The following is a 26,515-nucleotide window of genomic DNA, read 5'->3' on the forward strand; positions in this document are numbered from 1 at the left end:
GAAAAATATATAAACAAGGAAATTAAGTGTGAACTATGTTTGGCCTGATTCCTCAAAGAGGATACGTAGGCGCCTCACGGCTCGGTCATAGGGGGCATAATGTGCATAATGTACATAATGTGCATAGTACAACATGGTAAAGTAAAATATCAAAAGATCCCCAGGCAATAAACTGGGGGCAGAGGTTGTATTTGTAATAAGAAATGTGATTCCAAGAGTTGTAATTTTAAACTCATATCAAATTGTTTTAAACCTTTGATACCCTTTTTTTCCAACCACATCCAAAGACCTTTCGATCAATCTTAGAGAAATGCCGAGTCGAGCAAATGGAGGAGATTCATATCAGAATAACACTCTAGTCCAAATAGGAAAAAGCGATGAAAATGAGAGAGTCTTATAGGTGAAAACCTTCACGGGCACCATGAGATGACGAAAGCTGAGAGAAAGTAAAATGAGAGAGTCTTATCGGTGAAAACCTTCGCAGGCACCATAAGGCAATAAGGAATTAAGGAATAAACAAATGAGAGAGGTTTGTCGGTGAAAACCCTTTAGAACACTGCAAGTCGAACAAGGTCCGTAAGTTAATAAAATTGGGTTGTGAAAATTTTGGAGAACAAAGCAAAACAACTGAAGAGGAGATTGGTTAAATAGACTGGGCTGATTAATCCAAAATGCATACCATGATCATTGGTTCCAGTGACTCCAATCAGATAAGTTCCTTATTCTTATCTCCAAACAGTCATCCAAATTTGGACTTTCTTTTTATTCTTAATTTTCAAAGTCGCCGTGTTTCGTTGCTAATAATTTTTACTCATCTAAAGCTCTTTTGAGGTAAGTTTTGTTCCAACAAATAAAAAGGAATGTCAAGGTATATTACCAAGATTCAAAATTGCACAATGCAAAGTACGGCCATGATATGCGGGAGGTAATATGATGAAAATAAGATATGGGTGAAAGCAAAGTTAAATCGGTGAAATAGTTCAGTAATGTCATGAGAGACATATGGTTACGATTGGAAGGGTTATAAGTGAAAACAACAGTTGGGGATCCTGCGGTTAAGGATCAATTATGAGGACAAAACAGTCCTTTCAACTGCTTCAAGGCAGTCTAATGAATTAAAGCAGGGCAAAGAGAAAACCACCCCCAGCAAGAATGCCACAACTAACCACCACGCCTTAAAATGACAAGATTTTCTTTGATTTGAAATAGGGGCAAAGACAACATTTGTTTCAGGAAGCACCCGGTGAGGGAAGCAAGTACCATGCAGGTTTGGTTGTATAAATTTTCAGGACCCTCCTGGGAAATGGGACATAGGTTAAACCTTAAAACAATCATAAGTAAATAAATATAGGACAAATAAGCACCAAAGGGAATGTAGGTTGGCGTAAAAGTTTGCGAAAAGTTTTCAGGACCCTCCTGGATAATGGGACATAGTTTAAAATTGGGTTGGATAACGAGATTTAGTAGAAGTCATGCTTTTAAAAGATATAGCTTGTATTTAAAATTGTCGTTTAGTTAAAGAGTTGTCAGGACCTCCTGGATAATGGGACATAACTTTCAAATTTTAGTAATAGTTGGTAATATGATTTAATAGCTGTTCCCAACTACCAAACTGGGACAGAAAGTTTCCTTTGCTTTTGTCTATTTTGTTGCAATCAGGCGTCCACCTGGAGAACAAGGAAGAACAGGGGAAGTATCAGCAATCAGGCATCCACCTGGAGAACAAGGAAGAACATGGGAAGTATCAGCAATCAGGCGTCCACCTGGAGAACAAGGAAGAACAGTTGAAGTGTCAGCAATCAGGCGTCCACCTGGAGAACAAGGAAGAACAGGGGAAGTATCAGCAATCAGGCGTCCACCTGGAGAACAAGGAAGAACAGTTGAAGTATCAGCAATCAGGCGTCCACCTGGAGAACAAGGAAGAACAGTTGAAGTATCAACAATCAGGCGTCCACCTGGAGAACAAGGAAGAACAGTTGAAATATCAGCAATCAGGCGTCCACCTGGAGAACAAGGAAGAACAGTTGAAGTATCAGCAATCAGGCGTCCACTTGGAGAACAAGGAAGAACAGGGGAAAAATCAGCAATCAGGCGTCCACCTGGAGAACAAGGAAGAACAATTGAAGTATCAGCAATCAGGCATCCACCTGGAGAACAAGGAAGAACAGTTGAAATATCAGCAATCAGGCATCCACCTGGAAAACAAGGAAGAACAGTTGAAGTATCAGCAATCAGGCGTCCACCTGGAGAACAAGGAAGAACAGCTGAAGTATCAGCAATCAGACGTCCACCTGGAGAACAAGGAAGGACAGTTGAAGTATCAGCAATCAGGAGTCCACCTGGAGAACAAGGGAATACAATTCAAAGTTCGAGGTCAGGAGCCCGCCTTAAGAGAGGAATGACAATTTATTTTCAAAAGATGTTGTCAAGGTTAGGAGCCCCCCTGAAGAACAGAATGACGATTTATTTTTGACAATGCTGGTTGAAGTCAGGAGCCCGCCCATATAATAAAGGAATACACTTAGAGTCAATAAAGCAGAGGAATCCAACCGGAATCCCCAGTAGGAAACAACAAGAATCCCAAGCAGAGGAAGGAAGTACAAGACTCGACGGAAAACAATGCGAAAAGGAAATAAGCAGTTCAAGATCGGTAGTCAAAGAAGAATACAAGACAAATTAGAAGCAAAAGATATCAAAGGAGTCACCAAGACATCAAAGCAACAAGAGACACAAGAGCATGATCTGATAAGATTTTGTAATTCATATACCATGATCTAGTCTAGCTTTTTGTTTTTCTTTAGGCAGGGTGTAATAAGGAGGTCAGCAAGCAGTAAAAGCAGCATGCAACAACAGTAACATTACAGTCCCATGGTAGTCCCAGCTACCAAAACTTTCCGAACTACATTGACCTGATTCCTTTATAGCCAAGGATATGTAGGAAACCTTTGAAGCAGAGGTTCAGTCAAATCTTTCAAAAAATGCTTCCCACGGAGTGTTCCAACGGGCAAAAATCGCTCGTATCCACTCACTTTATCTTTGCACGAAAACTCTTCGTGTTTCCGGACAAAGAGGGGCAGCTGTGAGCACGCGATTTTTGCCTCATACGAATTACTCCAAAATAACTCCCGAAATTAGGTCTTTTCTTTAATTATGTGTTATTTTGAGGAAATATTGTGCGGTTTTCCTGTTTGTTTGCATAGGTATGTGTGCATGTGTAGTTTTATTAATGCATTAAAAATACAAAAAAAATATATATATATAATGTATATATATATATATATATATATATATAATGTAATATGTGTTACATGTGCATTTAGGATTTAGTTTTACAATTTAGGAATTAACAGGTTTGTTTTACAAAACGGAAAATCATAGAAAAATAGGAACTTTTGCATTTTTAGCACTGATAAATTATGTTGGTTTCATTGTTAATTGACATTTAGTTGTATGTAATAAATGTTATTAAAGGATAATTAGTATTCTAATAAGTTAATTTGGTTGTTGATTTTAGAAAAATTTAGAAAATAAAAAGAAAGGAAAAATTAGAAGACCCGGATTTGGGCCAAAAGTTTCAAAGCCCAAACAAAATACACCTTTAAACCCGTCCAAAACCATCCCATACCCGTCCCAAATCCAGTCCACCTGCAGCTAAATTAAACGACGTCGTTTCATCATTCTCAATCTGGTTCGTTGATTTCACTTGATCAATGCCCCAGATCAATTCTTCCACACCCGACCCGTTCCCATCCAAAACTGATCCGGTCTTAAGGATAAACAAAGCGACGTCGTTCTACTTACTCGATCAATCCAGACCATTGATCCCATCAGATCCAACGGCATATATCAAATCCCCACCCCACTATATAAGCCTAAATCCTTACCCCACCCCCCAAAGCCATACCCCCTTTTCTCACCTTCGTCTCTAATCTTCAGAGACCAAACATATCCCCACCGTCAACCACCGTGCACCGCCCACCAGAAATCGCCTCACGGCGGTTCCGGTGGTCCAAACGACCCCATCTTTACACCATAGCTTCCCCTCGACCTCCCAGTTCCAAATCTGTAACCTATATCCCTCGAATCAGGACCCAACGTCTCGAATCTTCGATCAAAACTTGGCCTGAAAACCCAACCTTTTCCGATGGCTTCCAAATCAACATCATAGTTTCTCTTGACCATCCTCGTCATGAATCCGATAGTAGTTTAAGTCGAATCTTCTTGGCACTGCTCGAATCTTCATTCGAGGAAAACCTAAAACTACCCTAATGTACCCCAAAGTCACACCAGTCACTCTCCTGACCTCACTCGTAACCAAACCATACTTGGTTTGGTTCGAATCTGACCAGAAATGATCGAGCCCCAAATCGGACCCTCAAGAACCCTAAAATTCCAAATCATGGAATCTGTCCAAAATTAAATAAAAGATTGGGGTCTAATAGACCTTAATCGAGGTATTCTTAATTGAGAATACTCCGATTAAAGTCTATTCGACCTCAAAGTGTCCAAATTCAAGTTCGAGCCTGGGTCAGAATATTTCTGAGGTTCTGAGGTATTTTCCTTTTTCTTTTATTCTATATTTATGATTTTTGTTTATCTATGTATCTGTTTAGTGTAGTTTTATTAATTTTCCATCTTCTATCAGTTAATTCTGCTCATCTTCAGTAGACTTTTTATTTTGTCCAATTCTTTCACTTGTTTATGTTTGCTATAATTGTTATATGCTATAATTTGTGTAATCGATCAAATAAGTGTTGTCGATTAGTCTGGGACATTTGAATGTTAAGATTAGCCTGATAATAGTCTAAGTTATGGTTCATTCCTGTATGTTTCCCCTCTTGCCTCGTTCATGTTCTGAAGTTGTACTAAAATGAGTTCATTGTTATATTTGAACTTAGAATTGAGCCTGTTGGTATATTCAGTTCCTTGAACTGAAGTTATTGGTCATTGGCTACCCTGGATCATTGTTCTTATGTTGATGCCATTTGATCTGATTTAAATCCATCCCGGTTTGAATGGTCATTTGAGTTCAAATTGAATTGGTTATAGCTGTTGTAGTTAATTGAATTCAGTTAGTGGTTGGATTTGAATAGGTTGGAGAGGTTCAATGCAGGTTGAAAGGGAGTGTGTAGGCCAGTAATTTTATAACTTTCAGGGGTAATTTGGGAATGAAACAGTTAGTATAATAGTTTAATGTTAGTGTTTTGTTAAGTGGGGTATTAATTAATACACTAATGGGGAACAAAAGGGAATGGGGGGAGGGGGGCTGAAAATAAGGGAAAAAAACTTTCTTAGTGGAACTAAAAGTGAAAAAATCAGAGAAGTGGGAAATTTCTGATTTTAAAAAGGGAAAAAGGGTCCAGGCAGTAGGCTGGAGGAGGGGGGAACAATTTGTATAAAAGGGGGTGTTAGGAACAGATTCTGAAGGGGAGATTAGAGAGAAAAGAAGGGACTGGATTTTAAGAAAAAAGGAAAAAGAAAAACAGAGAGAGAAAAAGAGAAAGAAAGCAGACTGATTTTAAGAACAGAAAAGTAAAAAAAAAAATAGAACTTTACATTAGAAGTTAGAGTGTTAAGGCTGATTTTCGAGATTAAGAGTTTCAGGTTACATTTCCTTAGTTTAAAAAATCTAAAATATTGTTTTCTCGCATCTGTCCGGGTTTGTTTGGTGATATTGTTTGGTTTGAATCTGGAATTTCCTGAGATTCCTGTTATTGTTTTGTCTGGTTTTTACGGATTTTTGTGGGCTGTTCAATCTGTTGTATTGTTGTGTATGTGCTGCTGTTAATTTCGTTGATCTTCCTATTTTTCTGCTGTTGGGTTTTGTTGCTGCTACTGCTGAATATTACCTCTTTTACCCTCATTTCCAAGTATATATTTAGACTCATGTTATTGCAAAGTTTCAATATTGCAGAGAAATGAAATCTGGAATTTCAAATATGTCTTCTATCCATTTAAATTCATTTGTTAAGTTTCAGTTTTTTTAGTTAGCTAATATATCTTATGCTTGACATGGGAGCTATTAGTCAATCAGCCTCTTTTGAAATTAGTATGAGCCTTGCAATAATTCTATTTATTTCTAAATCTCATTAGTTATAGTTATCTTCGAATTGTCGAGACGGGGGACTTGGTAGAAAGTTGACTATTAATTAAATTTCGTATTTAGACCTTGTTAACTAAGCGCTTGGTAACACGGAAATATCAAGGAACCACACTAGTAAATTTCGCCAAGCCTGATTTTGTTTAATTCTAGTTGATATAAGTATTCTTGTTTATATGTAATATGGTATGATAACAGCCATGGGGATAACCATAAGTGAGGGGTGAATTGATATAATCCATTACGATTAAGATATTGGAATATTCCGAAAGGTTCAGATGTGTATTTGCGGTATATGTAGTGTCAATTTATTTCAATTTGTAAATTAGTTTCCTTTCTTAACAGTAAATGACCCATTTATTTTAGGAATGCGATTAGCTCATTTTCTTATAAAAAATAGTATATAAAAATAATGTCAATATTATTACAAAGTATAGATTTAGTATTTGTAAATAGCTTGCATAAGCCGAGATAAAAATTGGTTTGATTTTATCTGTCCCAAACTCAATCATCGTAAGCAAATTAACAGAATAATTAGAACTTTGGACTAAAAACAAGTTGTGTAGAAGAAGATTGGATTTATGAGTACTGATTGCGGTATTTTAAGTAAAAAATATACAAAGTAGAATTTGCTCCGAGTAGAATAATGGAAATTCTTTGAAACAATTGGTATGCTTATCAACTAATTTCTTCCTAGTTTTACAAGTAATTCACTTGGCAAGTTTTTTTTTAACACACACACTTAGTCCTAAGCCTAGTAAGATAATAAATAACTTGTGCATATAATTGTCAAGCACTAAAGCGCATAAACGAATTACGGATATTGTATTCACGATAAAATTGTAATTTTAGTTGCACATTATTTTTTTTTTCTTTATCTCATTAAATCTTCTAATTTGAATAGTTTTGAGGCGTATAATTCACACATTTAAACCATATAACATGTGGTCAACACCTAATAAATCTTGATTCTCTGTAAATCTAGAGGCACTCCGTTCAGAAATTTCCCATGGCTTTCATATTTAATATAGACGGACATAATAAATATTTGTAGAAAAATTTATGTTGCCATTAAGAATATTATTGTGTAATTGTGGACACGTTCGCGTGACATGATTACATTTCTAAAGACAATTCGGAGTATGCGTTCGCGCAACTTCGAGCAAATCTTCTTAATAAAAAGGGGGTTTTCGGAGGTTATCAAATCTCCTGTAGTCCGAGGTGCGCAACTCAATATTTAATCATACAAGAGTGACGAATGTTCGTAGTTTTGTTTTAATCACGCACAACTTCGGCCAAAATTCATTTTTTTTAAAAAAATATAAAATAAAAATATGTTATTAACCTCATTGTGTATACGTACGCGTGACACGATTCTTTATATATAAAAAACGAATATACATACGCGTGATTCGTTTCAAGACAGTTCTATAATTATAAACAGTCTAACTAAAAGCGGTAATAAATTTAAAATTATGCAATAAAATTCAAAAAATATATTTAGTAAATCAAGATAATTAGGCCAAGTATAGATTGTTAAGCGACCGTGCTAGAACCAAGAAATTCGGGAATGTCTAACACCTTCTCCCGGATTAATAGAATTCCTTACTCAGATTTCTGGTTCGCAGAATGTTAAACGGATAAAACCGGTGACTTGGGACGCCATAAAATTCCCAAGTGGCGACTCTGAAATTAATAAAGAATCCTGTTTCGGTTGTCCTTTGATTGGAAAAACTCTCTTTACATATGCCCTCCTCCGGGATGTTGTGTAAAAAAGAGGTGTGACACCTACCACAAGAGATAATGAAATGGGAGCGGGTGGTACGCCTACCACGAGAAATGATGAAATGGGAGCGGGTAGTACGCCTACCACGAGATATGAGGAATGAGATCGGGTTGCACGCCTGGAACAAGAGGAAACTGAAAGTGAAAGTTGCCATTATTTTCTTCATTTGTGATAGAAGTTATATTGCTAGCTTCCTTATTATTCCCTGTTATTTTCTTTTAACTGTTATCCCCGAAGCATGTTTCCCTTCCCCAACTTTAACTGCTTATTACTTGTTTACTTTTCCGCCATATATCGTATAACTGCAGAGGTTTATCTGGAGTCTAGTCCTAGCCTCATCACTACCTCGCCGGGGTTAGGCTAGACACTTACCAGCACATGGGGTCGGTTGTGCTGATGCTACACTCTGTGCTCTTTTGCACAGATCCAGATCTTGGACAGCAGCAGTAGCGCGGGAGCCAGCCTTCAGTCCAGTGAGATACCGAGGTAGCCTTGCAAGCGTCTGCAGGCCCGACGTCTCCTCTATCTTTTATTTCAGTCTGTTATCTCATGTACTCGAGACAAACAGTTTATATTTTCTTTCAAACGATTGTATTTAGTACTTTTAGAAGTTCGTGAGTAATGTGACACCAGCTCTTGGGTAGAGGCATATGTTGATTCTCGCATTATTGTTTCGTCTTCTTTAATTTAAGTCTTCCGCATAATTATTTAATTCCGTTGCTTTCATGTTATCATTGATAATTGTTAAAAGAAGTAATTGTTAATGAAGTAAGTCGTTAAGGATTGACTTGCCTAGCTCACATTAGTAGGCGCCATCACGACTCCCAAGAGTGAAAATCCGAGTCGTGACAACAGAGACGTAAGGAATAAAGCTCGTGATTATAGGATTCGAATTGTTACTTATTATCCACTGAGTAATGTGTTATTTTATTAGGAAAACCTCTATGAAATAGAGTTCGTGATTTAGTGCTCCTAAATTGTCATTTACAACTAGTTACCTTTCAACCCCTTTAAGTAAAAAATAACCACTATTCTGGAGTTTCAAACTTCACCAGCGAAACTCCATGATATTATTCTGGGATTTCAGTTGTAAAGTTTTTAAACTCCAGGACAATAGCTATTTTTTAAAGGCATGGCTGAAAAGTTGCCAATGGGTCCCAGGATATTTTTACATAAATAATTGGCAATTTTTTATTTGTACCTTGTAAAAAAGGTTTTTTATTTTGTGAAATGAACCATATTTCTTCTTTTCATAAAAAAAAATTATGTTCAGGTAAGCAAATACGTCAGGATTCCAAAAGTCTATCTATAGACTTTAAGGGTGTGGTGGCCACCATCAAGGTGAAGCCAAGACCTAAAAGATCGAACGAAATAATATATAGACAAGTAAATCCCTTATGAGTTCCAAAGTATTTCTTTAATTGCTAGAATTTATGGAATTTAGGTTTCAACTCAAGAGGAATAACAGATAATAGACACAAAACCATCTATTTAGGAAAACCATCCATTTAGGTCTATATTTGTTTTAATAAAATGCTTAGCCAATTTCACGCGTCTAACTAGAAAGTCCTTTCATCTTCTAATTTTTTAATAGGTTATACACTAATTATATATTATTATAAACACTTAATATTTTTAATTTAAATGATTGCGTGAATAGCTATTTAGGGCTTGTTTGGAAAGCTACTAGGAATTGGATTTGGGTGTAATTACACACTTTGGCATGTTTGTCTATTCAAGTAATTATTTGGTCAGCATAGAATTTGGTGTAATTGGAGATGTGTAATTACACTCTCCAATTCTCATGGGGGAGATGAGAATTGATGGTAATTACATTGTGTAATTACAAGATTACTTTTTCATTTATTTATATTTTGTCTGTATTTTAATTTATTTTCTTTATAAAATTTTTCTCTCCATTACTTTAATTTTTTTTTAGTTTTTAATTTTAAAATACATTTTTCTTTGTATATTATTTATCTTTTATTTCTCTACCTTTACTTCTTGTGATTCCATGTAATTACTCGTGTATTTATTTCTTATTTATTTTATTTTCTTCATTTAGTGTAACTACGTTATTATTCTAGTTTTTGAAACTATACCTTCTAATGTTAGAAATAATGAGTCATTAACAAACTTGACATACAATGACTGATGTCATTAAAGTAGACTTTCGTTGTTGAATGAGGTTATAAACTTATTATATTGCCTAATCTTAAGTTGTATTGGAACTTATTTTTATTATGTTGGAATTATATGTTAAACTATTTTTTTTAATTTTAAAATTGTGTTAAATTTATGATTCTAATTTACTTATTTTAGTAGTGTTGGCTTGTTATTTCACATTGCATGTTATTTATTTTTTTAGTTATAATTGATAGATTAGTTTTGTCAAATATTTGAATAATGTTATGACATTATATTTATAAATATGATTTATTTTATCAAATGTATATTCTATGTCGTTCTTAAAAAATGTATGTTTTAGTTTTTATAACTAATTAAGCTAAATATTATTAATTTGAAATATATAGATATCAATTACTTTTACAATATTAGTAGTATAATATATGATTACTAATTATTGTATATTCAAGAAAAAAATATGCTTCTTAAATAGCAAATCTAATATCATTTGGAATTATAAGAAATTATTTATAGGTATATATTTATTATATTAAAATTTTAGTTTTGATAATTATTTCATTTAAAATTTAATCTAATTGTGTACTTGCACTAGTGCAATCAAACAGTACATTTGTAATTATATTATTGGAAACAAAAAGATCATCGTAATTATAATACTGTAATTACTAAGTTATGCAATTACTATCTTGGTAATTACATCATTCTAATTACCTAGTGGCTTTCCAAATAGACCCTTAAGTTAATTCTTTCTTAAAAAAAAAAAACAAGCAATTACCAGTGAGAGTCGAATAACCAGGGTACAGAAGGCAGCAAAGCCCAGGCCCATCGGGAAAGCCTGAAAGCCAAGCCCAAACAAAGAGCCTTTTTAACGTCACTACGTTCTCAGACGAGTCTCTCTATTGCCGTAGTGAAACCCTAGAAGCAGAGGAAAAAGCAAAGGGAGAGAAGAGAGCAAGCAGTAACAATGGCGGCTACACATGAAGTAAGAACACTGACGACGAAGGAGGCTGACATACAGATGATGTTGGCTGCTGAAGTCCACCTCGGCACTAAGAACTGCGACTTCCAAATGGAGCGTTACGTCTTCAAGCGCCGCAACGACGGTAATACTCTTTACCTCCGTTATATAATATTCTCTTTTTCAGTCTATCTATAGATCCATGATGTTAATCCACTACCTCTTAGCTATATCTAAATAGTTGGTGTTTGCATAAGGTATAATTCTCCAATATTTTTTTGGTGTATCAGAGGATTTGGTTATTGAGATACACTTGGTTAAGCTGCTACATTTGTGAATTAGGATAATAGTACTTATTTAGCGGTTTGAAGAAAAATATTAGATCCATATACCTGGAGGAAACTAGTACCTATGCCTGAATGAAGTAAAAAATATTCGGCTTGATAGTAAGCGATATGGTTTTTCTTAGTTATGCTCGGAAAACGAATACTTTGACCTTAGAGTACTAGCACATTCTGGCCATCAATGGGCGTTGCAATCTGCTTATTATTTATATTTATTTTTGTTTATGGACTATACTATGATGATTTTCATTTCTAGAAAGATAGCTTGCGTGATTAAATGACACAGAATGAAATTATTTTGTAATGCTATCTTAGATCACTTGCGATACTAATATCTGTTTATTCATTTATTAAGATTAAAAGATTAATTAGACTTCATAATCATGGTATTAGCAAAGTGATTTATTCACTTTGTTTATCAATCTCTCTATATATCTTTGACTGATCTTTATTTCTTAGGTATCTACATTATTAACCTTGGAAAGACATGGGAGAAGCTGCAAATGGCTGCGAGGGTTATTGTTGCTATTGAGAATCCAAAGGACATAATTGTGCAATCAGCCAGGCCCTATGGCCAGAGAGCTGTCTTGAAGTTTGCTCAATACACTGGCGCAAGTGCCATTGCTGGCCGTCACACTCCCGGTACTTTTACCAACCAGCTTCAGACTTCATACAGTGAGCCCCGACTCCTCATTCTCACTGACCCAAGAACTGATCACCAGGTTGATATTAATTTCTGTAACATCACTTGTTTCCTTTTGGCGTGTTGACTATTTATAACAAGCTTGAGTCCTTTGCTTGCAGCCTATCAAGGAAGCTGCACTTGGGAACATCCCTACTATTGCTTTCTGTGACACTGATTCACCGATGCGCTATGTTGACATTGGTATCCCTGCCAATAACAAAGGGAAGCACAGTATCGGTGTTCTTTTCTGGCTCTTAGGAAGGATGGTACTGCAGATGCGCGGTAGCATTCCTCAGGGACACAAGTGGGATGTCATGGTAAGGACTAACTGGAAGCACTTCTATTCTCTCATCAAAAATTCCTAGCTAGTGTACTGGTTTTAATTGCTCTTCTGAAGTTAAAATTCAAGTTCCATTTGCATTATTTTTGTATTTTGTTGTGGTTAAACATCTATTTTTCTCATATTTAATTTCTTTCTGCTGTAGGTGGATCTCTTCTTCTACAGAGAGCCTGAAGAGGCAAAGGAGCAGCAAGAAGAGGAAGCACCTGCCATTGCAGATTATGCAGAGTACGGTGGTGCTGCCCTTGGTGGTGATTGGTCTAGCAACCAAATCCCTGATGCTCAATGGGCTGCAGATGGCGCACCTGCTGTTCCTGCAGTTGCTAGTGGCTGGTCTGGAGATGGAGGTTAGTGTCATGTTTTGTGGTATTAGTTTTTTAAATCTATTGGTCACAGGTGCTTTGGGAAGACGTGGCTTTGTATTCTTTATCTTACTTTTTGTTTTCCAATGTTTTAATTTGTCTGCTTTTTATGGGAATCTGATTGATGTCTGAGTTTCTGAGATTCTCTTAGTTTGAGATCTCTTATGCCAGTATCTGCTGATTTTATGTACTTTTTCTTCTATTATAACTCCATATTGTCATGTTTTTCAGCGGTAGAGGGAGGTTGGGACGCTGCAGCTGCTCCTCCTGCTCAAGTTGCTCAAGTTCCTGGAGCAGAAGTGATCCCTGCTCCAGCTCCTACTGGCTGGGAATGAGACCTGCTTCCTTTAGAAAGTTCTTTTTGATTAAGATTAGATAATGTGAGTTTCTATGACAGACGGTTTTGTTCACAATGCAAGTTATAAAATTTTGGATTTGGTGATGTACTAAATTATTTTTAATCATTTGTAGCATGTCTTTCCAGTTAACGTTTCTTGAGAACCTTTTTTTGTGATCAAGCTTTTGGATAATCGTAGGGGTGGGCAAAAGTTCTACCAATCGGTTCTGCAATGTGAATTACTCGACAACTAGTTTGAGTGAGTTAGAACTGTATTGATGCAGTAAAACGGTGTGATGGTTTGGTATTGAGTTTGTTAGCTGGCGAGAAGTATATCTCAGCTATAATTTTCATTTTTGTCATATGCGAAGAGGGTAAGAAGTTCCCTAAATCTAAATTGCCATAGCGGTTTGCTTAAAGCCGTTTTTGTTTTCTTTCACTTAAAAGCTTTTTGATTGTTATGTAGTTAGCAAAAGTTAATATAATTGGCAAGGATAGTGTTGATTATTTCCAGTTTTAACCTTTTCCAGGTTTTATCTTTTTGAATGAAGTTAAAAAAATGGCGCCTCTTTGCATTATGTATAGTCGTATTCTCCTAATTTTTTCAGATCATCCTGTTTCAGTTCTTTGGTTGGTTTTGCAATTCTCTACTTTGGCACGAGCCATTTATTACCTTAGCAATTAGCATATGCGATACCGAAAACTCAATATTTATGAACGTGCAACATGGAAGTGCTACGCTTATTGCTAAACAAAAAGAAAATGATAATCTTGCTTTTCCATTGTTACGTGCTTCTTTGACGACCTCCTTGTATCGACTAACAGCAAATGTGGACAGCCGGAATCATTAGCATTTTTCTGATCAAGAGTTTAAAGCAAGTAAACTTGTATGTGACTCTGTGGTTGAAATGGGTTCCTATTGGGATTTTACTTTTAGTTTTACAACTGAAATGAGAACTTTGTCCAACAGGATCAGGGCCCTTGACTATGGAACCTTACTTTCCTCAAGCTGTTTCACATGGTCATGAGCTCTTGAATTGGTGCAACTGAAACTTTGTGTATAGCCTAACAAAATAGCCCTTTAAAAACACAGACCTATGTTTTCCCTTGTGCAATCAAACTGAGCTGAGGAAACTGCAAATTTAGGAATATTCCTTGTGGCTTCTCATCCTTTCCACTAAGTGTCTCCCCTTCTCTTCTATGTGACGCTTCTTCTCTTCAAGTTTTTCCCCCATTTTTTTCCGCAAACCATGCATCCTAGCCCTTGTCCCTGTTCTTTTTGGTTTCATATCATCTTCTGTAAAATGATTGTGTTCTTCTAGATGAGAAGGTGACATGCTCTCTGAGCTCATGCGATGAGTCTCTCTCTGTTCTTCATCGTGCTTCAGCAAGGGGACATGAAAATCTGATGAAGATTGGCTCTTATGAACTGATAAATATGACTGTGGATCGGACAACCTGCCTTGTTGTGCATCTCCGTGAAGTTTTTTGGGATTTACGTGCTTTCTTTCTGGACTGCTAGTGAGGCTTCTGCTATTGAAACTAGGCTTACCCCTAGGAACTGAACAGAATATGTGGGGATCCAGTGACTTGCTTTTTTTACTAGCCCATCCACCTCCGTTAAGTCCTCTTTCAGCATCACTTCTCCTATCTGCTTCAGCTACTTGTGTTGTGTCCCCAGGATGGGAGATCCGCGCTTCTGGTTTGTTGGCATTACCTGCAGATTTGTTATTAATCCATATATATGGAGCATCTTTTACGGGAACCCAGTCATCCTTTTCTGCTATCATCCAAGGGATGCATACATTCTCACAGTGTGGAAGTACGACAGTTTCACGGATAGCAGCCTGCATCAGTTGTAAAAAGCACCAGCTCAACCTCAAAGAAAATTTCACCAATGTTTTCAGAGTATATCCAAATTTATGAAAAAAGAACAATATATATGGAAACATTGCTGACATGTCCATTGGTGTAGAATCTGGGAATTGATTCCTCCATTAAGTTGGTTTTTCTATAGTAGTCAACATGGTGCAAAAATTTCCAGTCATTTGAAATCATAGGTGCTACAGAAAGGTAAAAGTAAAAGGAACTAAAAATAAAAGAATGGTTAACCACACTTGGTGTATTCTACCTGCAGGCTGCACACTCTATTGGTGCATATAAAGTGCCATCATCCTCTCTCCTAGCTAAAATAAAGTAATTGGATTACTCTCCTATGCTTTCCGTAACTCGAAGTAACTTGTAGTTCTCTGAACGACAACAATAACAAACCTAGTATAATTCCACAAGTTGGGGTGTGGGGAGGGTAGTGTGTACGGCTGTATGCAGCCTTACCCCTATCTTGTGCAGGTATAGAGGCCGTTTCCAGTAGACCCTCAGCTCCAAGCAAACATGCAAATCACGACAATATAGAGAAGAAATGCAGTAGTGTAAAACTGTAATTATCTATCTGAGACCAATTTAAATTTTTGCCTAGACAATTATCAACTTGTAGATCTTTTGAGGTGGATATTTCGATTGTGCCAGTTATAGCCAAACAGCTGTTATGGTGCTTTAAGTTGAAAGAAATAGGAGAAGAATAAAAGATGGGGAATATCACTCTCTTGTATGAGATTTTTGGTCGGGAGTGGTGAATGAACAATTGTCTCCTAAATTTCAGCCCATTTTTACGTATATTGTGCCTTTGGCATTCACAGCAGTCACAAGCTTGTGTAGCTGACTGGCAACCTCAATTTACTTGATGAATGACATTCAAATAATAGAACAGATTAGCATTCGAACTAACCTTAATTCGACTGATTAGGAACAAAGAAAGGTGTCCACTTGATATCTTACGATCCCCAACAGAAGAGTTCAAATGGATGTCAATATCTGGCATCGATGTGAATCCAAACCATATCTGATCTGAAGGTGGTGGCTTTACATACAACCTCAATGTTCCTCGTAGAGATGCAACCCTAATCCCCAGAGAGAGTGGAACCTGAATGTTGAAAATACAATTGGTTAGAAATCGACAAGTTTCTTCCACTTGAAACAGCAGATGAACAGAAGACATATAAGATAAGACTTTCCATTCACTACTGCAATAGGGAAACATCAGCGAAGCACAAGTCTCATGATTGTACAATGAGTCGATCCCATTTTCATTTGTGATCCATTTCACCACATTTTATTTCCCACCTTGCGTCCTCATTTTAACTGCCGTGTTCTATTCTCATCAACTAACAAAGAGAAGATCAAAGCCAACTGAATGACATGATGAGTTTTAGTTCCTTTTTTCAGTAGCAAAATAAGGAGGCCATTATTATAGAAAATATGTGCAAAAGCTCAAGAAGCACAAAATAGTTATATTGCTATACCCTAACAATGGAGAACTAACGTTTTCACCCAAATATATTAAGAGAAAAGCACCAATTTACTTCTCATGTGCATTACCTCTTGAGCACTATTCAGAGAATTATGCAATTGGTTCAGAAGTATCGTAATACTCTAGTCTGCTTCAGCTATTGGCATCTACCAATGAGATAGATATTTAAACAGAGCAGAGCTAGGAAGTCAATTTCAGGGAAAAGCAAGGTTGAATTGCTAGAGATAAGCAAAATATTGTAACCAACCTGTGAAACCTGCTTGGCCACAGAATGTAAAATTGATTTCCACTTTGATCCAGGAGGTGAGCCACTAGGTATGCCATTAGAGCTTCTACTCGCGTTTGAAACACCTGATTGATGTACTTCAGATTACTAACTGATTAAAACATAATTATTTTCCCAATAGGGAAGGGGAGCCTTGGCGTAACTGGTAAAGTTGCTGCCATGTGACCAGGAGGTCATGGGTTCGAGCCGTGGAAACAGCCTCTTGTAGAATGCAAGGTAAGGCTGCGTACAATAGACCCTTGTGGTCCGGCCCTTCCCCCGACTCCGCGTATAGCGGGAACTTAATGCACCGCGTATAAAGAGGTTTTGCTACATACGTGCTGGTGTATCACCTCTATCTCTTTGGTCCATCTTATCCACGTGGTCGTCCGAGTGCATAAATTGTTCATCAAAGTCCTCAAAACCTTCTAACAAGTGTGATTTGACATCATCAACAGCACTAGAATCTACACTTGCATCGTCCCCTTCATGTAAATCAAGGTCCTGAACTTCAAGCCTTGTCTCAAGATCCAATATTGCACCACCAGAGTACTGAACATCTATTTCAAAAGCCCAGACCTCGTTCATGTCTGAGGGAAGAACCCTCATTGCATGTATATAGGGAGGGAGGTTACCAACATCAACAGCTGCGCAGGTTACTTCACCTATGTAACTGGGGCTACGGATATTGGAGAGCGTTCTCTACAAATAAAGACCACACTGAGTTATAGCTTATTTAGACAAAGCAAAGTTCTCTTCAAGTGATCGTAAACATTATCGCATTAAAATATACACATGAAGCTTCAAAGTAAAATGCATTAAACAACTTAAGTAAACAAGTCAATCTCTACCTTAATCAACTTAAAAAGGTTTTTTTAGTATGACAGCGAATAAGTTACTTTACATCTCACAATGAAGTAAAAGAAGGATATCACAAACCTGAATCCGTTCTTGCAAAGAACTTTTCATCTGCTCATTTCTTTTAGCATCAAAGAACAACCGTGATATTAACAAATTCCAACAAAGGGATCCTTCATCACAAAAAACCCTGTCATCAGAGTCTGCATCAGAAATGACAGAGCAAGTAGAGGATACAATGGACGAAGGCGCTGTAACATCCTCATTGCAAAAATCAAGAGGCTTTCTTGTTGAAGCAACCTTCATAACACCACTGGCCAAGTCAAGATCTTGGAACAAATGAGTTTTCTCACTCATCTTACGTTCGTCATAACCTGATTTTGAACTGCAGCTTGCCTTATTTTCAGGAGCATTCTTGGTAGTTTTTTTGGCAATTTTTTTCAGAAATTGACGAACTTTTGACGAGGAACTATCAGGCTTGCTCGATTTATCAACTAATTCAGCACCAAAACTAGAAGATGGTTTCATAAATGAAGGATATCCTGCATTTAGTCTTGTCAGATAATTCCGGAACTCTAAGTTTAACCTCGCCAACCACTTTAGTTTTTCTTCATCCTCGCAAGAAGCAAGACGAAGGGCTTTGCACCATGATTCCTTCTCCCAAGACGTCTCAAGGTAAATGTAAAATATACCACTTCCTTTATATATAGCAGATGCTCCGTTCTCAATTTTAATAGGGTATTTTTTTGCCCTGTAACAAAATTGAAGCACTAAGCTATGGTTGTTTATCCTTTCCTATAAATAATTAAAGAAGCATTTTACTTAATGCGTGGCAAATTTTTTTTACAAGATATACACGATAATTTTCTAAGTAAAAAGTTTTCCTAAACTACCTTTTTAATGAATTTAAAACCTGTTCAAAATATTGATTACATCTTGGAATTCTGAGATAAAATTGCTTGATTTTGAAATGGAGTTCATAAAATTGCTAGAACAAAGGAGTACTCTGTAGATATTTCAGCCTTCGAGGTGAGTAACTCACAAGTACCTAGCATCTATGTTGCTCGGACTCTCCAAAAATGTTACCGGGTGCGTGTCGGATCCTCCAAAAATAGTGTATTTTTGGAGGATCCGACACGGGTGCAGCATCACTTTGGAGAGTCGTGCAACATAGCCTAGCATAACAACACACAATCAAAATGGTAAAGCCAATCATGTTCCAACTTACCATTTTCTAGAGGACAAGCTTGAAGCAGAAACAGCGGAAACCATGCAACCTTTGAGTGGAATTTCAGTACGGGAACCATCTGAATCCGTTAGAATGAGAGAGTGATCCTTGATTTTACCAAATTTCCGAGCCGGTATTACCTCTAACATCTCTTTCTGGGCCTTTTGCTGCTTTGTAGCTTTGTCCCCATTGGAAACTTTTGGGATTTTTTCAGATTCTAGAACCCATACTATCCCCTAGGAGACAGAAAATTCATAATATACTATAAGTTAAACTGATCAAGTCCATTGAGGAAAGAGGGAATGGTGCTTGAATAGGAAAAGAAAACTCAATCTGTATGATAAAATATTAATGAACATGAGCATTTGGACCAGACATGTGCCCAGACAAATATCTGCACAGAATTATAAATTCTAACTGCAAATCATTGCTGATTAAATACTAATCCTTTCACTAATTGTGTAACGTTCATTTGGTAGTAACTATACGATGATTTTTTCATTGTTTTCTAATGTAGTGGATGATTAGAGTGCTGCACTCTAGTTGGAATCTGTTATATTGCCAGGAGGGCATTCTTAGAACTTCCTGCTGTGTATAGAATGGTCTGTACCTGTACTGTTTACGAGATTATATTTGGAATACTCTTTGAGAAGCACAATTTTTACTTTAAAGTATTACTAGTACAACATTGAGATGGTCTCCACCAGAAAGCCTAGAAATGAAAATTTTCAAAAAATTAAGTATTGTGAGCCAAAGATATGCAGTTTCTGTGTTGCAAGTTAGGTTCTTTAGACGAACTAGCACGCCTTAATCCTGAGCTAGTTGGGATCATTTATATGAATCCTCGATCTTGGCTTAACTCTGCAGACTCTTTTTGATGGAGATAATGACTAGTAATTATTCAATAACCTTTATGACCAGTGACCACTCAATGGAGCCTCAATTCAAGCCCTATACTGCTCGTTACATTCATAATCCAAATACTCAATTCAGACAACAACATGAAGAGAATAATCCATCTTTAAACTTTTTATTCTACACATAATAATTATAAAAGTCTTAGCTATTTTTCGACCACAAGTTTCAAATTTCTTTCTTTATATCTTAAACTTCGCGTATAGTCAAATGTCGACCCAAGATTAGGAGAACAACAACATAAAAAAAATAAGCAAAAAAAAAGTGATACCTGCCTGCTTCTTGTAGAAAGAGGGATCAATATCCCCAGCAAAAGGCAAGGACTCTTCAGTTGGTTTTCCTTTACCTACTCGACGAGAAACTCTTCTCATAAAACACCATATCAATATTACAATTCCCACAGCTTCCACTGCAAGAACCGTTACCCCTCCAAGAACAAACACCGTTAACAGCAACATCATCCTTTTTTCTCACCTTCTTGGTCTGAAATTCTCCCCCGACAAGAACAAGAAATTCACCAAATTTTGCAATGTCAGTACAAACCCATTTTTCAGACGAATCTCCAATTCTATAGGGGGGAAAAGCCAAAAAGGAGAGGCAAAGCAGTTATTGGAGACACGATTCCTCATGCAGGGCGAGAGAGAAATGGGCGCTAAAGGTTTGCTGTAATTAGAAGCAACCGTTAACAAATTTGGCGGAAGTTACGCTTATATTTATGATTTTATTGAAGAAAATATATAAGTAATTCTGTATGTAAGATCGACTAACCTTGGACTTGCACGCGAAACGGAGTTGCGGTATTCGATGCTTATAAAAAAAACAATCATCGTAATTCGAAAGTACACACTATTTTGTTATGCTTCCAAAAAGAAAGGAGTCAGCGTTCAATGTTAACTTGCTAAGCAAAGCTGACACTTGGCTGTGGACAAAATAATTGCTATTTTGGTCCCCGGATCATATTATTCCTTTGGAAAAAATACGTATTGTGATCCCTGAAATATTATGTTATTTCAGTTTTGGTCCTTTTGTTTATGGGAGAGGGGCCAAATGTACCCCTTTACTTTTAGATATTATTTACTATTCAGCCAAATTTATCCCTACCATTATACTATCCGACCAAATTTACCCCTACCATCAGTAAACTTTTAATAATCATCCCTCAGTCTGTTAGGTAACCCAAAATTTCTCAAATCCAACAACAACGACCCAGTATAATCCCACAAGTGGGGTCTGGGGAGGGTAATATGTACGCAGACCTTACCCCTACCCCGAAGGGTAGAGAGGCTGTTTCCAGGAGACCCTCGGCTCAAAAAGCAATAGGAGATGATATATTAGTACCATAAAAATGCGTATTAAAAATAACAACAATATATAAGAGATATGAAATATGAAATACAGAATACGAAATACGAAATACGAAATAGATGGCTGGTATAGTACAACTAGAAGGTAAAGCCCTGCATCAATAGACGACCAATGACATTCCTAGTCTAACTCATAACTGGATAGTCTCACTCTATTGTGCTGTAGAAATATTCACACTCTCCCCTAACCTACAACCTTAATGCTCGACCTCCATAATTCCCTATCAAGGGTCATGTCCTCAGTAATCATAAGCCGCGCCCTTTTATTTCTCAAATCCCTTTTATTTAAATCACTTCTTCTTCTGCTTAATCCACTATTTTCAGAAATTACTAGTGATGTGAATGCTAAAGGTACTAAACTATATTGCACCCACTTCTCTTCTTGTGATAATGGTTTGGAATTGATTTAATTTTTTATAATTTTTCAACCATATACACACACTGCAGAATCCATTGGGTATATTTGTTGTGTATTATATGCGCCTGCTCATCATGTATGTACATGTTTATTTAAATATATTTTGTAATTATTTGGTTAGTATAGAGTTCGGTCGACTAACTGAAGAATGCGCAATGCGTAGGCATGTGATTAAAGCAAAGTTTAATTCGACAATGCAAAGTCTTTAAGGAACTTCAACTTCTATCACTAATACTTGCAAAGTCTCAATACCATTGGTGCAACGAATTCATTAAAGTTGGGTTGTTGTAAATACATTTGAAATTTAGACAAGCTACCTAATTAAGATTTTTCAATTTATTATGCTTTGTTAACTAATCGCAATATTATTTTAATGTTTTTTTCTCTTATTTTTTTTTTCAATTAAGAAAGCAAATAAATGCCAACTATTTTAAAAATAGTGGATCAAGAAGAAGAATAAGTGACTTAACTAAAATAATTTGGGAGATTCTGAATGACCTGACAAACTGGAGGGTAATTTTAAAAGGCCAACTGGTGATATGGATAAATTTTGCTGGATAGTATAACAGTAGGGGTAAATTTGACCGAATAGTATAACGGAAGTTAGATATAGACAATATTTGAAAGTAGAGAGGTAAATTTGGACATTTTTCCTTTATTTGTTGTCTATATATGTTTAATCTTTTATTAATTTAAATGTGTAAATTCTGATCCTTAAAATTACCTGAAGTATAATTGTATAGGGTAAAATCGGTTCATATTAAATACTCGTATAATAGGGAGATATATGGAATCAGAGACAGACGGAAAGCGAGACAGGTGGAAACCAAGACATGGGACAATAGCTTCAGTTGGCACCGGAAAACCCCCGAAGGGAATATTGCTAATGAAGACAAACGAATGCCTTCCACCTGATAGCATTTAGAGAAGAATATTCTACAGTATTAAATACATAATCCGTTATAGAGAATTTTGGCATTTATAGTCTACTGTTACACATTCTTCAATTGCCCCCATAATTGTCATTTAAGATGGGCTTGATCCTAGGACCTTATTCCCTAGGTGAAACTATAAATAGTGACTTCAACAGCCATTGTAAAAGGGAGGAATTTTCTGACAAGCTTATGCTGTGTACTATTCAAGAGCTCAATAATACTTTATTTCTTATCTATTGATATTTATATTATTGCCCTCAGAAGCTCTACTCCCGGAAATAAGCTATTTGCTGCCATATCTCGATTTTAATGCTAAGTCTTGTATTTTTATTTAATTTATTTATCATTTTGGGAGCAAATTGATTCACTTGTCTATAAACAACGTATAAATTCAATTGTATCATTTTACGGATAAACAGTTTGGCACCCACCGTGGGGCTTAGACAGTTGCATAATTGAATTAATCCTTGTCTCTATTACTAACATGTTTAATTATTTGTTTCTTAGCAAAAAATCGTACAAAAAGGGCAAATAACGATGTCAACATCACGCACAACGTTGAGGCCCAAGGAAATCCGCCTCAACACGAAGATTCGATCAGTGATACCGGCAATGAGGGGGGGGGATGAAGCCACGCCGGTCCATGGAACGCAATATCTACGATATGTTCGAGAGGCAACCCCTAATGATGTTGAAGACGAGCACGTTGCAAAAATAGTGAGAATCCTGAGGAAAAAAAAAGGCTATTATGGTCCATCTCTCGCGACAAGATCAAGTCATGACAGAGTTGAGGCAATCATTGTCGGGTGCTACCAACAATGTGGATGAAAGAGGTCTAGTTCCACTCGGTGCTCCTACAAACCAAACAACACAAAGGGTTGACAACAACGCCCCTAGGGGTAAGGTCGGTTTCGACAAAGCCAGGGGAGGGGGACAACAATAGATCTGGTAACAATAACGAAAATGATCCTTTTAAGATCGAACTCATGCGGTTTATGACAGAAATAAATGCCCGAATGGATCAAATTTTGAGTGCACCGTCGGTGTTGAAAGGACCGAACTCAAAGAAATACACCCAGCTGCCATTCGAACCAAGCATGACACTAGAGTTAATCCCGAAGCGGTTCAAAATGACATACGTGCCAAAATACAACGGGACCTTGGATCCCCAGGAGCACATCACTACCTATACAATGACGGTGGAAGGGAACAACTTAGCTCCGTACGAGATTGAGTCCGTTTTACTGAAGATATTCGGGGAGACCCTCACGAAGAGGCCCCTGGCGTGGTATTCACTTTTACCCGAGCACTCATTAGATTCCTTCGAGATGCTCGCGGATTCTTTTATCAATGCCCATGCTGGGTCTAGGAAGGTGCATGCCCGAAAGACCAACATATTTAGAATTGTGTAAGAAGAGTCTGAACTGCTGTGAGAGTTTGTGACCAGATTTAAGAAGGAAAGGATGTTGCTACCGGCCGTGCCAGATGAATGGGTAGCTGAGGCACTTACTAAGGGGTTGAACCTGAGGAGCTCTGACACTTCCCGAAAATTGAAAGAAAGTATTGTCGAGTTGCAGGCAATGACATGGGCAGATGTCCACAACCTCTACAAATCAAGGATAAGGAAAAGTTAAAGGATGATTTTGACGCAGATCAACGATATACTAAAGGTCAGTTTTTGCCTACGAAAGGGCTAAATGATGTGGTATAGGTTTTCGGTCTGTGGTAGGTTCGCTACCGATAAGAGAGCCAACCGTGGCCAGAATAATAGATCGTTGCAGGATAAAGAGAAGTTAGTTTCCCAGGATTTCACCTACCCCAGACTGTCTGAATATAATTTCAATGTCAGCATGGTGGAACTGGTATCGGCGATGAGGAACATTAAGAAAGCATGATTCCCGAGGCTGATGAGATTTAACCCAGTTAGAGGGATCCTAACCTATGGTATGAGTGTTGCACCCAATTTTGCACTTAGTCAAAATAAGATTCAACTTGTAGTTTCTTTGTTGTTGATGAATGAGAATCGCCACCTAATATTTAAAGGTATAATAGGGTACCTATTTAACTACTAAGGTCATATCCTTTATTAGTCTTCTACTCAGTGAGATATGGGTAATGGTTCTTGTTCTTCTAAGGGGAAGGTGTTAGACACTCCTTAAAATCTACCTGAGGTAGCTTTATAGGACTTAGACTAGATTTGGAATCAATTATTTATACTATGCATAGTGTTCTAAAGCTTACCATATACATAATTCCTAAGTGGTTTTCAAAAAATGGATTTAAAGAGGAGTCTTACAAAAAATGATGTCAGTGCATATATGTATTAAAAGAGCGTAAAAGTATATATGATGTTTATATGAAAACATGTGAAAAGAAGAACTAAGTTAGAAGACGTTTTGCCTTTTAAGAAGCATGGATGTGTATATGACTCTAACGAAATGATATGAAAGTGAGTCTAAGATATACCTTGGCTTTTAAACATTTAAAAGGGCTGTTTGAAAATCTTTTTGGGTGACATCATCTTTTTTCGAAATGACTTGATTTCCCTTTTGAAGCTAAAGCTTGTGTTTCAATCTAATTTTTTCTTTTTGAAAGCGGAGCTGCCGTTTCTTACTAAGCTTTGAGGGCTTCAAAATTCTTAAGAAAAAAGTTAGCGAAAACATAGTAATTTAATGATATAAATAACTTATAATTAGCGAACGGGAGATTAATAACTAACTAATTCTTCTTTTAATCCTATGTTATTTAAGTCTTAGCCTAAGTTTTATATGGTTTAAGATATAAGGTAAAGTATTCAATCCAATTTACAATTGTTGTATATATGTGAGATAAAACAACAGCAAAATGTGACAAGGCAGTAAGGCTAAGGCAACGAAGCAGTAAATAGTAAAAGAGTTAAAGGAGAGGATTGGACTCTGGTATTAGAGCCTCAAAGAGGTAGGCCCAACAATAATAGGGACGGTGACATCTGACTTCGAGTTTCCAGAAATATAGCAATGCTGGCCTTGGTCCTGAGTTCCTCAAGAACTCAACAGATCCAAACAAATGTACATGTTCCAAAAAAGAAAGAGAAGGTCATTAGATACCTATTTTGTACATCAACCATACATGAAAACACATAGGTAAATGATTGGAGCAAAATATAATAGAATATTAATGCTCAACTACTATGAGAACTTATACCAATATGGCAGTTATATATGGTAGATAATTTACATTGAGAACTTTTCGTTGTCATTAAATACTAAACCCAAAGAGAATAACAAATGTCAATGAATTAAGGTCTAAGGAGAGAATTTCACTCAAGGTCGATGCCCCTTTTGAATCCCCCTACACTTTAAAGTTCCCAAGGGTCTCAAGGCCCAGGGCAATGCTTGTGCTGGAGAGAGCAGCCCAACCTAGAGCTAAGATCAGCTCCCAAATAACCCTAACCACTAACGACTCATTTTTCCCCATAGGTTTAAGTGCCAATGATGCCAATGTAAACCAAGTACCATAATACACCCTACCACAAAAGTATACTTCCTCTTGCAGAATAAGGACACAAAAATATTTTCACTTTTTATAACCATATTTCCAATACTAAGTGAATGAAACACACATTAAACAATTCTAAAGGACAAGGTTCCACACATACATAGAGGCTGGAACTCCATAATGTTGTTGCTAAAGAACCAAACACTTGGGGTCACATTTAATGATAGATAAATAGCACACAATTTAGACATGTAGCTTGAGGATATATAGACTTTAACATTGATCACAGAAGAACATGTACTTAGGCTAATGGCATCACTTAAATCACTTGAGATCATTAACACAGATTCATATAATGACACAAGTAGGCTATCGTATCTAACCAAGTAACGGTAAAACTTTCGTCTGCATCAGGTTCAATCCAGAACAACAAAGGGAAACACATAATCTGAATACAATACTCAAAAAATGTGAAGCCATGGAGGACAAACAAAGTTCATTCCAAAACTTCCACACATACAAGAACTTCACTTGAGATTATGACTTCACAAGATCAAATAAGTCCCAAACATTGGATAATGGTTGATAGTATCATTGGGAGAGGGGGTTAAGGAGAAGGAGATATCAC

General features: G+C 36.7%; 2 protein-coding genes across 4 annotated transcripts; one reads left to right on the forward strand and one right to left on the reverse strand.

Moving 5' to 3' along the window:
• Window positions 1–10,916: 10,916 nt before the first annotated feature.
• LOC107776807 (small ribosomal subunit protein uS2) lies at window positions 10,917–13,223 on the forward strand. Its single transcript, XM_016596734.2, has 5 exons — window positions 10,917–11,137; window positions 11,796–12,058; window positions 12,141–12,338; window positions 12,507–12,708; window positions 12,955–13,223. Exons 1-5 carry the CDS (start codon window positions 10,999–11,001, stop codon window positions 13,056–13,058), a joined length of 906 nt encoding a protein of 301 aa, XP_016452220.2. The 5' UTR covers window positions 10,917–10,998; the 3' UTR covers window positions 13,059–13,223.
• Window positions 13,224–13,956: 733 nt separating this feature from the next.
• On the reverse strand, window positions 13,957–20,591 carry LOC107776806 (uncharacterized). Of its 3 annotated transcripts, XM_016596733.2 has the most exons (8): window positions 20,462–20,591; window positions 19,965–20,356; window positions 18,779–19,014; window positions 17,632–18,301; window positions 17,031–17,394; window positions 16,675–16,778; window positions 15,846–16,040; window positions 13,957–14,907 (listed from the first exon to the last, which is right to left on the reverse strand). In XM_016596733.2, exons 3-8 carry the CDS (start codon window positions 18,925–18,927, stop codon window positions 14,203–14,205), a joined length of 2,187 nt encoding a protein of 728 aa, XP_016452219.1. In that variant the 5' UTR covers window positions 18,928–19,014; window positions 19,965–20,356; window positions 20,462–20,591; the 3' UTR covers window positions 13,957–14,202. The 3 variants fall into 3 exon arrangements, with proteins under 3 accessions (XP_016452219.1, XP_016452218.1, XP_016452217.1); XM_016596732.2 differs by lacking the exon at window positions 20,462–20,591 and having other exon boundaries at window positions 17,046–17,394; window positions 19,969–20,293; XM_016596731.2 differs by lacking the exon at window positions 20,462–20,591 and having other exon boundaries at window positions 19,969–20,293.
• Between the last annotated feature and the right edge of the window lie 5,924 nt (window positions 20,592–26,515).

This window comes from Nicotiana tabacum, chromosome 6 (genome assembly GCF_000715075.1).
Source record: "Nicotiana tabacum cultivar K326 chromosome 6, ASM71507v2, whole genome shotgun sequence".
Lineage (NCBI taxonomy): Eukaryota > Viridiplantae > Streptophyta > Magnoliopsida > Solanales > Solanaceae > Nicotiana > Nicotiana tabacum.

Bases quoted from the DNA above. Each gene is read 5' to 3' on its own strand.
- LOC107776807 (XM_016596734.2), top strand. From the start codon at position 10,999: ATGGCGGCTACACATGAAGTAAGAACACTGACGACGAAGGAGGCTGAC. The intron at 11,138-11,795 runs GTAATACTCTTT...TTTATTTCTTAG, and splicing joins CTTCAAGCGCCGCAACGACG to GTATCTACATTATTAACCTT. The intron at 12,059-12,140 runs GTTGATATTAAT...CTTTGCTTGCAG, and splicing joins ACCCAAGAACTGATCACCAG to CCTATCAAGGAAGCTGCACT.
- LOC107776806 (XM_016596731.2), bottom strand. From the start codon at position 20,154: ATGATGTTGCTGTTAACGGTGTTTGTTCTTGGAGGGGTAACGGTTCTT. The intron at 19,015-19,968 runs GCAGGTATCACT...TCTGTCTCCTAG, and splicing joins CCTCTTTCTACAAGAAGCAG to GGGATAGTATGGGTTCTAGA. The intron at 17,395-17,631 runs GTTTGTGATATC...CTTTATTTGTAG, and splicing joins CTTTGCAAGAACGGATTCAG to AGAACGCTCTCCAATATCCG.